Source organism: Crocodylus porosus, unplaced genomic scaffold, assembly GCF_001723895.1.
Source record: "Crocodylus porosus isolate Cpor-Errol unplaced genomic scaffold, CroPor_comp1, whole genome shotgun sequence".
Classification (NCBI taxonomy): domain Eukaryota; kingdom Metazoa; phylum Chordata; order Crocodylia; family Crocodylidae; genus Crocodylus; species Crocodylus porosus.
In genome coordinates, this window is record NW_017728951.1 from 9,042,097 (window position 1) to 9,056,523 (window position 14,427).

At 44.2% G+C, this 14,427-nt stretch overlaps 1 protein-coding gene across 1 annotated transcript in view; it reads left to right on the forward strand.

The window, feature by feature from the left end:
- Nucleotides 1-2,315: 2,315 nt before the first annotated feature.
- OAT (ornithine aminotransferase) overlaps nucleotides 2,316-14,427 on the forward strand; it is a 25,990-nt gene continuing 13,878 nt past the window's right edge. The window contains exons 1-4 of the mRNA XM_019556181.1: nucleotides 2,316-2,412; nucleotides 8,560-8,786; nucleotides 10,781-11,005; nucleotides 11,130-11,225. Of these exons, the coding sequence (XP_019411726.1) occupies nucleotides 8,588-8,786; nucleotides 10,781-11,005; nucleotides 11,130-11,225 (520 nt within the window). The 5' untranslated portion in view covers nucleotides 2,316-2,412; nucleotides 8,560-8,587. The remainder of the gene's footprint in view (nucleotides 2,413-8,559; nucleotides 8,787-10,780; nucleotides 11,006-11,129; nucleotides 11,226-14,427) is intronic.

The following is a 14,427-nucleotide window of genomic DNA, read 5'->3' on the forward strand; positions in this document are numbered from 1 at the left end:
GTAAGTGACACTGCATTGTTTCTTTCATTTTGTAAATCAATCATACTGGCCTTAATATCATGCAATGCAACTGAAGTGGCAAGCTGAAGAGTGAAGAGCCTTTTCCTTGACTGAGGCTCTTGAAAGTGCTGCTCCCTGTGCCATCAACTCCTTGAACCATGAAAAAAGATCCTCATTGACATCAACGTCTGCAGGCTTGTGTGGGGTATTCAGACTGCTCATGTGTGGTCTTAACCAGTCCATTGTTCCCTAGTCAGTCAAATGTTTCTCTCTGCTTCTAGACTCTGCATATAACCATTTCATGCAACTGCCTGTTACTTGGTTTTGACTAATGCCAGGTTCCTGACAGCTCTGATAATCCCATTTTTTTTGTTTAAGTGAGAGGATTTTTGGCATTTTGTCTGTTTGGACACAAGACCCTCTACTGAATAACCTGATGCAAGGAAACAGAAGGACAAGTCTATGAATTACATCAGATTATCCCTGCCCTTCACAAATGTTGGTCTTAAGCAGCACCTTTGTTACTGTTACTGGGTGGATAATACATGATAGGGACAATATTCCCAGAGGGAATGTTGATGGTAAGCAACTGTTGCTCTTACGACTGTTGCTCATATACTTGTTTGACACTACAAGTGGTAATAGAAAGAACAAGTTTTCAGTCATTATGGGGTAGGTTTGCAGGGAATCCATTTCCAATGTAAATATACTAGAAGGGGAATTTAGTAGCAAACAAAGTAAACCACCAATAACTATTTCTGAAAAGCCAACCCTGCCCCCAAGAAGCCCCTCCAGAAAACATTAAGGAGCAAAAGATTTAAAAAAATACAAATTTAGTTGTCTTTCCTGCTTAGTGCAGGGGGGCTGGACCTGATGATCTTGCAAGGTCCCTTCCGGCCTGACAATCTATGAATCTATGAATAATTTGTCCCAAAAAATAGAAAGAAGGAGAATCCTGACAATTACCTCCCTATAAATATAACTTCTATGCTTTGTAAAAGAACAGGACAATAAGTGAGAGAAAAGTTCACTGCATGTGTAGAAGGCAGCTGGGAGTAGCAGCAGGAAATTACCACGCTGTGAAAGTAACAGCAAAGCAGGCATGAAGATTTCAATTGTAAAGCGCCTTTTCCATGTTCTTCTAATGTTCTCAAACATTTGCCTGTTGGATTGAACCTTTCTGTACGTGGTTCTATTTAGACCAGACCTAAGTGATGTCATATGACATAGATATATATTTATTTTTCTGTATTCCAAGCCAAATTGGCCAAATCAATTCCAAATCCATGAGTCAGTCCAGAACCATAAGTGGCTCTACTACTGGCAAAAATCCTCCACGCCTACCTGGGGCTTCAGAAAATCCCAAATCCTTTGGTGGGCATCCTACTTGCAGGCCCAAGCCTGGAGGCTTGGGGTTCGGATGCCCCCGAGTTTCGCTTGCCCGTAGTCATAAGGCCCCAAGAGCAAGCTAGGGAGGAGTCTCAAAGTGGGCATAAAGCCCAGGTTAACTATGTGTTACTCTACATGGCTCCTATCCCACACCAGCAGAGCAGTCTTCCTACGGTGTGACTAGGAAGCCACTGTGGCGATTGTGGTATTTCCCTTAGGTAAGCATAGCCTACGCTTGATCTGATCACACACACACACACTTTTTTTTCCTAAATAAATTTGTATCTGAGGCCAAATTAGCCAAAACAAATTCCAAATCCAAGAGAATCCAGCACCGTAAGCAGCCCTACTACCGGCAAACATCCTCCACCCCGACCTGGGGCTTCAGATATTCCTAAATCCTTTGGCAGGCATCCTACTTGCAGGCCCAAAGATACAAACATGCAACGAGGTCAACACTCCTTCCCCAAATGTAGGGTGGAACGGGGTTTTTGGCTGCAGCTGTGCGGGTCGAAGGACACGGGCAGGCCCGGATGGAACGGGCAAACCCTTCTCGTGCCTCCTGCCCAGCGAAGCCAGAGTGGGGACACAAACCCTGCAGTGGGGAGTCGCGGAGAGAGGCTCCCCCTCCCCACGCGCCACCGCCAAGGCAGCACCAGGCTGAGTGTGGGCCAAGCCCGGAGCGCAGCCATGGACAAGGACACGAGGCAAGTGGGGGTGGGGAACTGCGAGAGAACGCGCGCCTATTGGACAGCGGCATCCCGCAGCCGGCCAATGAACAGAGGTTCCAAGCGGTCATGCTTCAGTGGCTAGATTGGCGGAGGCGTGAACGCCAGCGACCAATGCGCGGCTGCTGCCGGCGGGAGGGCCTCTGGGCTGCGCCGCGATTGGCGGAGCGGTGCAGGAGGGAGCCAATGGGCGCGGCCTCCCCCAGCGGCGCGGTGACGTGGCGGGATGGGGCCGTGACAGTTGCTCGCGGAGCTGCCGCCTCCTCTTTCTTGCGCGGACCAGCAGCGCCGGCAGGTAACGGCGGGCTGGGCTGGGCCGGGGTCCCCGGGCGGGGCGGGAGAATTGGGCGGTGCCCCCCGGCCTCCCCCTTTATTCCCTGCTGCTTGGCGAAGGGGGCCCCGCAGAGCTTTCAGTCCGTGCCTCCCCCCACCCCCGGCCTTTCAGTCTCGCCTGCCCAGTCCCCGCGCAGGACGCACGCTGCCGCCCCTCGAGAAAGCCCGAGTCAGAGGCTGGAGCCTGGAGGATTTCCAAGGCTGCCCGGGCCCGCGGGAGGACGCCAGCTGCTGTGGCGCGGAGGTGTGCGAAGGGGCCGGGGTAGCGCGGGCCAATCGCATCCGAGCAGTGAAACCAGATACAAGGTTTTTGACTGATGCAATTGAGCTGGCTATGCGTCAGGGTTTTTTTCCCCCTTCCTCGAATCTCAATTGCCTGTAAAATATCTTCAAGGGAAGTTTTTCTTTTGTGAAAATGATTAATGTACAATGGTAACATTTACTGGTCCTGCCACGAGCTGGCAAGATCCCAAGACGTAGGAATTCAATATCCCCTCCTTTTTTTTTGGAGGAGGAGGAAACTGTTTTTTCAAGAGTAAGGCAGACTTGCATGGCTTGCTTTTTTTCTTTTTCTTTTCAAGCGAACATGGCCAAGTGCACGCTGGCTTTGCCTAGAGGTGCGGCGCAGTGATTTCACGGCTGTGGAATTTGCTGCAGAAATTGCTTCTTGCTTTAAGACAGTGCAGCAGAAGCTGGGGTTTTTTTAGCTTTTATGAATACCCTTTCATACATGAAATTAAATGTAAACTGATGGCTTTGAGTCTTCAGGCGGGCCTGAGAGAACAGCTCTGAAGTGTGAACTGTTCCCACCTGCCTCCACTATTATTATTCGATATCTTTATCTTGTTTAACTTTTGTAGTTTTGCTACAGTGCAGTACAGAAAACCCTTCACGATCGATGCCCCAAAGAAAAACGCTTTTGAGGAAGCCAGAAGCGGGGAATGTCTCATTGTGTTCTGCTTTTTCACTCCATCGCTTGTTGGAGTGTGAGCTATGATGTGTATGGATGAAGGGGTGTAGGTTGTGGCTGTGTTGGTCTAAGGACATAGGCAGACAAAGTCCTTTGGGTAAATCCGATATCTTTTATTAGACCAACTCAAATATTTGGAAACTATTTTCCAACTACTTGAGTTGCTGTAATAAAAGATATTGGATTTACCCAAAGAACCTTGTCTGCGTATGTATGGCTGAATGCACGTCAGCCAAGTGTTTTGTTGGATGGCGTGGCAGGTTGTGAGGAAGCTGGCAGGGCACAAGTTGTCCCCCAGACACGTCACTTTTCCTTCTTAATAGGAGGAGGCTCAATCATTTCCTTACACCATCTCTCCCATTGCTAAATACAGAAACGACCCTTTTGCCAAAATCTCCTTGACAACAGCTGCAGCACAGTTGTGTTATAAGAGCAATTGTTATGTTAAATGATGGAAATTTGGGGACAGTGTAAAACTGAATTCAGTAGCAATATAAGTAACACAGATGATAGTGAGCTGGTGATTTGGCTTTTTCAGGTTCATGAAAAAGCAAGAACTAATTTACTTTAAGTAGTTGCAGAATTTCAAGATTGCTGCTTGAGACTGGAACAGAAATTAGGGGCCTGCTTCAGAGCTTAACTCCAGCTTACCGCAGAGTAAGCGGGAGGTACGGCATTTGATGATAGGATTAGGTGTCTGTGCTATTTAAACTTTTCTTTGCGGACTACATTCTTTTTAAAGAATTTCTAAATGTGGTGTTTTGCAATACTGGGAACACCCTATTGGCCTAAATAAGTCTGGATCTACTATATTCTCCTTGTGTGCAGCAAAATACTTGTGCTATGTAGGTATCTTGTTTGCCGTTCCTCAGGGGATCTCTCTTGATCTGGGGGGTTCTGTTTGGCAGCTTTTACCTTCTGAAAATTAAGGGCAGTGATGCAATTGTTCACTTCTGGTTTTGATACCTGCAGCAAAGACCAGTGCTGTAATGTAGGCCCGGGGCTTCTGAGTGAGTACTTTTTGACTCATCATGTCTGAAGAGTTTTTCTCTCCAGGATTCTGACATTGTTGAAATACATCAATGTTTTAGGACAGTCTTATTACCAACATGTCTATTGTAGTCAAATATTTATTTAGGTATGGAAAGAAGGATATGCCATGACAAAATATTACTTAAGATAAATAGGAAAAAAGTTAAAAAATGTTAGATTTTAATAAACTTCATAGCTGCCTTTGATAAACAGTTCAGTGGTAATGGGGAAAGCGTACAGGAGATATTACAATGGGTTTGAAAAATACACCTGCCTGTGGAGGATAACAAAATTTACTGACTGCAGACAGCTCAGCCATTAGTTTCCGTGGGCATGTCTACACGGGATGCTTACTGCACCATAGCTGGTTGCTACTGCACAGTAAGTGTCACTAGGCAATTGTGCTGGGATGCCACTGTGTGTGTGTAGGCGCACCCTGTGTGACTTAATATTTATGTTTTTAAATGTGTCCTTGGAAGTAGGATATTATTAATTGCTGAAGAGCTGTCTCCTGAGACTGCAGTCAGGCTGTTCCAGTGCTGTGTTTCATAGCTGCTTCTTAAGGCTTTTTTCTTTCCACCAGTGCTGCAGAGACTTTGTGAAGCTATGCTTCCACACAGGACAATGAAACCAGTTATGCCCTACCTTTTCCTTATCCTATGATCTTGCCACGCAGTGCTAAAGACCTACCCACTGGAATACGTACATCTCCTATGATGGGGGTAACCCATTGTATTTTCTCCCCACTGCCCAGTAGGTACATTCTTTTTGGCAACTTTGTAAGAGCCCTGCGTTATCTTTTGTGCTGGTTAGTGGCACATACCCCATTCCTGGAGAAATCTTGGCTCGACTTTATAATATGATATGGCCTCCTTAATGCTTTCAGCTGTGAAACAATTAACAATTTTGACGTTTGAAAGTATCACCACTTGGCATCCAAGTTAGCCCCAATTGAAATGAACAGGAAGTTCACATTTCAGAGTTATTCTGTAGTGCTTCCTGCAGACTAGTGCAGTTTATGATTGGTATTACCAGAGTGGAATTTTTTTTTTTTTTAACCTTAAGTGATTTCCTTAAGAACAGTTGATTTTATTTAGATATTAAATCTAGTAAACCTTTTACCAAATGGGGTAAAAAAACCAAACTTCCAAACAAAGTTTAGTATTTTTTTACTGACCCTATTTTATAAAGGTTTCCTTAACTTTAACCTATACATAATTGCTCTAATTGCAAACGCAGGGATAAAAATGAGCGGCACATTCTTTTACTCTATCAAAAAGTATGACTGAAATACTAGAAATCACTTCACCTCTGTAACAGGGTTACCTTCCTGGCCAGGTTTCTGCCTCCAGCCTTCCCGTGTCTCTGGGCAGTCTGTTCACTCCACCAGCCTGCCATGCCTTGATGAAAATAGAGTTCGGCTGTTACTTGAGCGGGAGACTACCTTTTGTACGTCCCAATGGCTGGGGCCACAAGTTCATGCTCTGACCATCCCTGTACGTGCCCCATGCCTCGCAGATGTTCCACTGTGTGTTACCTCTCTGGCCTAGGTCCGGAGCAAACTGGACACAGTTCTAGCTCTTCCATAATACCCCGGAGGGCCACTGTCATGCCATCCATCTCTCACTGGTGTCCCACTCACTCTTCTGGCTCTTACCTGGCCTCTTTCATGCTGTCCTCTCTCCTGGGCCACATTCATACCACTTGGCCTCACCTGGCTTCAGGCTTGTCTCTCCATGCCTCGGTCAGCTCCTTCGCGGTCTGTTGGGCATCTCCTGCTGCTGTCACCTAAACGTTTGCTGAGCGACTCTACAACTGATAGCCTACTTCGCTCCATGCCCCCACTGGGCCTCTTCCCTCTTCATTATGCCCCTCTCTCAGGGCCTCTCTATCCGTCGCCCACTCACAGGGCCTCTCTCTCCATCTCCCCTCTCTCAGGGTCCTTACTTGCTCCCCCCAGGCTTTACCCTGCTGCCTGGGTGGGGCTCCAGGTCCCTCTTCTGGCCTGGACTCTGTCTCAGGGCTCCCCCTGCTCTACTGGAGCACTGCCAGGGATGTGGGGCTGGAGTTATAAGGCACCCCTTCCTGTCTTTCACTGGGGAGGTAACTGGCCTGGCGTTTCCTGGGGGCTCCTACACCACTAGGAGCCCTACCAGGCCACCCTTCCCCGGCAGGGCTCAGTATCATGTCTTACCCAGGACAACAAGAACCTCCATCTCCCCATAGCCCCTTCCCTTACCTCCAGGTCCCTGAGCAGTTCAGTCGGCTGATGTTGCTGCCTCCCTTGCCAGCAGCTGCCTGCTCCAGTCCTTAAAGTGGCAGGCACCAAAGGTGTACTGCCATAATCTCATCGCCATTGTAGTAGGGTGACTGAAGTGCTTGTTGTCTTCTGCATGAGATAAATGCTTTAGAAATCTAGAAATTGGTAATGTTGTAAAATAGGTATCTAAAACGATTTACTGGATCTTACAGAGGCTCCCTTAGAGATCTTCAGTAAATGTCCTAAGCTACCACACTCTCCCAAATTTCAGTGGTCACAGGTTCCTGTTCTTTCAGCTATCAGTTGCATCCCAGAACTAATGGGCTGTCTAAATCTTTCCTGTTTCTTCTGAAACATTCTCTTCCTTGGGTGGGGAAACTTGCACAAAATAAATCTAGAGATGTTTGGGTATACAGTAGTACGTGTCAGGTGCTTGCAGAACTTGCATAGAAAATCAGTTCTGTGCCACCTCTTGTTTAAATTGTAGAATGAGTCTGTTCTCTGAAGTTGTCCATTCTGAAAGGGTGGGCCGCATGGGAAGGGTAATAGAAATGTCTATAGGACTAGTTATAGGAGTAAACTCTCACCTGAGGTTATCTTTGGTCTGAAACTTATTGAAATGTAGAAAGTTCCTTCTTAGCTGGCATAAAAATATTCAGTATTTGGCACTGAACTTTTCACATGTCTTTTATTTCAGAAAAGATTCAGTAGAAATAAATATTAACAGTATCTTTAATGGTACTGCGGGAATACAGAAACATTTACACTTTATAATAGATTCTTTTTGTCAGAATCTTTTTCTTATACACTTGAGGAAAGTGGTCTTGCTTTGCCATTACATTTTTGCCATCACAAGCTGATCTCCTCTTCAGATTTCCAACATAGGTTTCTTGGAAATGGTTCTGCCTCTCCACAGAGATGTGTTTTTGGCCTCTGAGTGAATCCCATATTAGTCTTGAGTTTAGATGGGAGTCTGTATTAAAGAGTTTGAAGCCAAGAATTTATTGGCAGCTTGCAATAATAAAAGAGTAACACATTCATATCCACTTGCATCTGACCCATAATTATTTAGGTAAATCCCCATATCAAAAATAACATTAATGTCCTTTTATGTGTTTGCTTCTCACCTTTATGCTTTTAAATTAAGATAATGGTTCTGTTGAGGTTGCTTATCTGAAGCAAACTGCTTTATCAGTGTATCTCATATACAGCCAAATGAATTTCACATCAGTGAGGTACAAGGCAATTAATACCAAGCCCAGAAATTCATTTCCTTAAGCTGATTTACACTTACTTAGAATGACTTGGATTCTATCAAGTTTGGCTGTACTATTACCTAAACTTTATTTGGGTTGCAAGAGTGCATATTCTTGATTGTGCTTAAATAATTTAGTCTCTGATCTTGCATTAGGATTTCACTGATATGAATTTGACTCACCAGATGAAGGACAATATAGATGTACACAATTTTATTATTTAATTATACTTGGCATTTTTATTGCTATACTTACATTTCTATCATTTTCTTTATCTTGCTAATTCTAAGTTACTAACTTTTAGGATATACAATAAAAGAATGATGGCATTATAGAATTTTAACAACATCTATGTGCAGACAAGGGATCAATCATTTTATATTTTTTATAGACTACCGACTATATTGATCAGGAAGCCTGATTACTGTGATATTTGATGATAGGACTGCATTCCTCTGTATCCAATATAAGCTTAGTTGAATTATAAATGAGATGTAGACCTGGTAATCTGGTAGAAAAGCACTTTAATTCTTGCAGACATTTCTTTTGAAGAGGAGTACTGGTACTAACTGTTTAATTTTCTTTTGTCAGATACGTAACCACGCACCTGAAGCCAATTATGTTTTCCAAACTGGTCCACTCACAAACCTTGTCTCTCCTACATCGTGGTTTTCATGCTTCAGTGAGTTCAACTGCATCTATCGCAACCAAAAAAACTATCCAAGGACCTCCATCTTCTGAGTATATATTTGAACGTGAGGCTAAATATGGTGCACACAACTATCATCCTCTACCTGTTGCTCTAGAAAAAGGAAAAGGTACTGTTCTTTTTCAAACTGTTTTTATACTGTTTTCAGAAATATACAAACTTACTGAAGGCAATCAGATAGAACTTGATAATGTCTGAGACAGTGAAAGGTAGTTGTTAATCAAAGGCTGAAATGCGTGATTGTTCATTTAAAGGCTTCTGGTAATTAAAAAAAATAATAATTTGATCAGTGTATCTAAATATTGAGGGTGCACATGTCCAGATGAGTATGTACATGCGGTTTGCAGCATCTCAAAGCTGAAGTGCCACAAACCTCTCATGGTACATGTGAAGTTGTTTGCTGTGCTGCAGATTTGATACTGGGAACTTCTAGTATAAAAAAAAAAAACTGCTGTAAAAAAAAAAAAAAAAAGGGGGGGGGGTGCTCCAGCAGACACAGAGGCTGGGGCCTTCCAGGGAAATGCACTGGCTTCTGGCCAGACTGTCTCCCCTGCTCTAGTTGTTCCCTGGCTCCTCCAGCACACTGGGAGCTGAGAGGGGCAGGGAAACGGCCATATTGCCTTGCATCAAAACCCATGTGGAGGGGCGTACACAATGGCAAAAAGCTGTGGCACTGATTAGTGCTATTGCTACTTTTGCTGTGGCAGATGCACATCCCTGCTTGTTCACACTCATCTGACAAAGTCTTCAGGAATTTTGAGTGTTAAAGATCTCTAAAAGCCCAGGATTGGATTCTGTTCCACTTGCATAGCATTTAAGTGACCTTAGGTGCCCAAGTTGATTCTATTTCACCCTGATTGAATCCTTGAAAAAATGGTTAATACAAAAGATGGATTCTTCTGCTCCTTGTTGCTTTGTGTAACTCATTCTTAAGGTTAAAATGACATACCTAAGGTTAAAGTTCCAAAAGTGAATGCAGTGATGGATTTTCAGGCACTTGTTACTATTCCACCTGCTTTCACCTGGTTCCATACATCCACTTAGATACCTAACAGGTGGAGTGGAATCTGGCCCCGAATGAATAAGTGGCTGTACTTCAACACTATACAGAAATAGAATGAGCCTTGTCACATGATTTGTAATTTAAGACCAAAAGTATATCAATGATCTCTTGCACATACCCTTGGTTGATCAAGTGTCACTTGGTTTTTATGTCAGAATCACTCAGCTGCTCTTTACAGTTCTCATTAATCCAAAAAAGTTTTTAGTGGTTCTGTGTCAGCAAGGACAGATTACTCAGTACTATGTGGGGAAGCAGAAACTGTTTGTAGAAATTGAAGGAATTCAGTTATCTCCAGTACTTTGAGAAAATTTTCAGGATCCCAGTATTAAGACTTCCATTATCCTTAACTCCTTACAAGAGTCACCTTCCCAGGACTCAACCCCAGGAACATAGGATACAAGCAACAATGAGTATTCACATGATCCTAAATTATTTACTGTAGCAACAGCCCCATATGCAAAGCATTGCTACTGTTGAGTGTTGCTTACTGATTATGCTGCATTAAGTTTCCTGTGCAGGCTGTGGTCTGTCACTTAAAAGACTTTAATCAAGGGGCCTGTGTGGTCGACACACCATTCATGCATGCATAGGTGACTGGTGCCTCCCGAGTCTGGGGGGGCACCAGCTTGCCGAGTGGTGAAGGGGGATTCCCCAGCAGCCGATCGGCCAAACTGGAAGTGCGCTTCTGCTGGCACTTCCAGTTTCACGGCTGTGTTTGCAGGGGGTGCACAGTCAACGTCAGGGGGTGCGTGTGCACCCGCATGCACCCCTTATACGTCGCCAATGCATGCATGTTCCAGAGAATCCATAGTGTTAAAACCATTCTGACATGTGGTCTTTCTGAGTTCTCTGCAACAGAAGAATTGTTCTGTTATTTTTCTGTAGTCCAAAACAGAGTGAAAAGTAAGAGCTGGCATTTACTGAAGGGTGCCTTGCATCTAATGAAGGGTGCCTTGAGTCTAAAAGGTTCAGACTCACTGCTTTAGTGAATAGTTTAGTGTTTTTCTTTTTTTATGTGCTCATATATCATATTTTTATAGGCATTTACATGTGGGATGTTGAAGGCAGAAAATATTTTGACTTCTTGAGCGCTTACAGTGCTGTCAATCAAGGTCACTGTCATCCAAAGATTGTGGATGCTCTGAAATCTCAAGCTGAGAAACTGACCCTTACCTCCAGAGCATTCTACAATGATGTGCTTGGTGAATATGAAGAACACATCACAAAAATGTTCAACTACAATAAAGTTCTTCCAATGAACACAGGTAGAAGCACTCTTTGTTTTCCCACCTGTTTGTATGAAGATTATTGTTCTTACAACCTTTGGTTTTGCACAAATGTCCAGATTGCACAAACAAGCATGTTAACTATGTTGGTTTTGTGTTTCAGGAGTGGAAGCAGGAGAAACTGCCTGTAAACTGGCTCGTAAGTGGGCATATACTGTTAAGGGAATTCCAAAATACAAAGCAAAGATTCTTTTTGCAGGTATGTTGAGGTAATTTCATAAGAGTTTGTATTTTGGCAGGGGAGAGAAATTATTTGATATTATAATAGAACTCTACCCATAAGCTAACACACTTTTGTTTTCTTGTAAAGAATGATGACGTGTTGTAACTACAGATTCTTTTTTTTTTTTTTTTTAAACTTGCAGCTTTCCTTTAAAACCAGACATTAAATATGGCTTCTCGTTTTTTGAGTCATTATGCTCTGAGTTCAGAGTACTGTGAGGTAGCAGCATGCACACCTAAAACAATTCTCTTTTGCAGGAGTTTGAATACACTATTTTTAGTCTTCTCAGAATATTTCTTTCTGCAATTTTATCTCATGTATAAAAGTTCAGATCTTCCATATACTCTAGGATGAGTATTATGGATGAAATGCTGAGTACACTGAAGTGCAATATGAGTTTAGGAATTGATTTTACTTCTTTTGAATGAGGTTTAAAGCAGTGGTTCTCAGCTGGGGGTGCCATGAGACCTGTTCAGGGGTGCCAGAAAGCTGGCACTTCCGCTGCATCCAGGTGGAACTGTCCAGCATGTCTTTGTCCCAGGAGGGGCATGCCAAGAGGACTGGGAAGCAGCTGCAGCCCTGGCCTAGTCCTTCTGCCACTGTCCCTTGTGAGGCAGAGCAGACAGTTTTGCCCAGCTGTAGCTGGGTAATTGGGGCATGAGCCCTGGGTGCTGACTATGGGGTGGGGGAACAGCAGTGTAACTAGGTGGGTGGAGCAGGGGTGGGGGAGCGAGCAGGGCGCCAGCCGTGGGTGCTGATCAAGAGGCCCCCAGGAGTTTTTGCGAAGGCAGAGGCAGCCATGTACTGCTGCCTACCATAGGAGTGGGCAGGTGCAACCCCATGCCCAGCAGTGTATCGGGAGCAGAAGGGGTGGAATGATACCCCTGCCATGAAAGCTTTACCAAGGGAGGCACAGTCCTGCCTCAAGGGATTGGTGGGGGGCAGCCAACAGGGGACCTACAGCAACCCCCTGGTAGCCTGCGCTGCTGCCTGTTCTTCAGGGCAGCAGCCAAGCCCTACTGCTGTGCACCACCCTCTCTCTCTCTCTCTCTCTCCCCGACCCCCAATAGCCAGCACAATTTCACCTCCCACCCCCAAAGAGCTTGTTATCCCTCTGTAGGCAGGGGTCCAGGACTGACAGCAGGGGGTTATTCTCAGTACAGGCTTGCTGAGATGCTGTTTATTCTGGTGGGGCAGATGAACTGGGGAGATGGGGGTGGGGGGATGTGGGGAGGGGCTGACCAGAGTCAGGGTTCCCCTCACAGCCTGGGTCCTTCTCTCCATGCTGTGCAACAATAGCTTCTGTTAACCCTTTCACAGCCACAGTCAAATTAAGCCTTTACAACCAGGTTCTACAAGCAGATCCTGGCATGTTTGAGAGGGTTAACAGAAGGGAGGATGAGTAAGGCTGTTGAGGGAACTCTGTCCTGGGTCCCTGCTAGGAGCCCTTGGGTGCGCCCAGGTAAGACTATGTTTGGCTCCCCACTCTCCTGCTGTCACTACAACCCCCTCCTCACCTCTCTCTGTGCCCAGGGCACACAGCTACTTAGAAAAGTGGTTCTCAACTGAAAGGCTATCAAAATCAGAAAAGTTATGGAGGGGTGCCCAGGTCTGATCAGATTGAGAACCACTGTTGTAAAGTTTAGTTTTAGTGGAGATTCTGTGTCATGTAGAAAATGTATCTTGTCGTAACAGGAATGCTTTTAAAATAAAAAACCCCTGAATATTAAAATAAATTCTTCCTTGTCTTAAATGTATAGTTCCGCTTGCTGCTTCCCTGGAAATATTTATATCAAATCTGACAACAGTGCAATGAGTATAGTTCCCTGCTTTGCTGTTAGATGCATGTGGCCATTGCAACTCCTGCAAGGAAAACAGAATGATGAACTTTAATTTGGAAGCTTGGAACTTGGATCTTCTATTAACCTCCTATGTAATATAAATTGTATATCCAGTGTGTTTCTAAACAACAAAGTCAAGTTTTTGTACCTCTGCACATTTAAAACTTCCTTTGTAAATGAAAACCTAATAGCCAGTTACAGTTCCCATTAGACTTGCCAGTTTTCTCTGAGGTTACATCACTTTCCCTGTTGTTCCCATTATTGTGTTAAGTGCAAAATCTGTTTTGCTTTCAGGCATGCCTTAGGCAGTTCAGCAGACCAGCTGATGAGAAGGATCTAATCAGGCAGCCAATCCCAGATCTTTGTCTGGTTCCCTAGGACATTCAGCGTTTGAAATTACCCCCCTTCACTCTGCAGCTTTCAGACAGAATTTTTTCTTCTGAGTAACTTTGTCTGTGATTCTTATTTATAGATTTGGCACAAATTATGGTATCATAATCCAAGCAGAGCTATGTCACAATCTTAATTAGGTAGTGAGTATAACAAGCAGTCTAAGAGTTCAGTACTCGGAGCTGACATTTCCTAGTGTTCTTTGTTGTATCTAGTCAATCAGTTGCATAATTTCTGGCTTGTGATTGAAAAGAACTTGTGTCTTGCTAAAAAATAACCACTTCTACCTAGCTCAGATTACTATGTTGGCATTCTCTTTTTAGCAAAGAATGCTTTACTTGAATATTTTGAAACACTGGAAAATACTCTAATATGTCTCAATGCTAGTGTCATTCAGCGATTTCTTTTTTTGTTTTGAAGAGATTTTATATCTCTAGTCAATGATAAGTTGATTTTTAACTGAAGCAGCTGTGAGGGCTGCTTTGGCACCTGGTGCAGATAGCAGTTAAACCCTAACCCACCATTAGTTCTGCTTTTGCAACCTCACTGAATTTAATTATGTTTGTAAATGCTCTTTAAAGGTCAGAGTTGAATATTGCATAACTGTTTATAGGGCCAGTGATATTTTAAAATGCCAGAAGTGTTTGAAATATTAAAACAATTTATTTCCACTCCCCTCAACCCCTCTTACATTTTTAACTTACTATTTAGAGAAGGCAGTTTAACAAATCCTATCTTATAAGATCATAGGAAAATAGGGCTGGAAGGAACCTCATGAGGTCATCTAGCCCAGCCCACTGCTCAAGTCAGGATCATCTCCCCCTCAGGCCCCGGGGGAGGCACACCTGGGCCACGGGTTAGCGAGGATTTAGTTAGGGAGCTTCTGGAGGGGTTGGACGTATTCAAGTCAGCCGGTCTGGATGATCTCCACCCTAGATTTCTAAAAG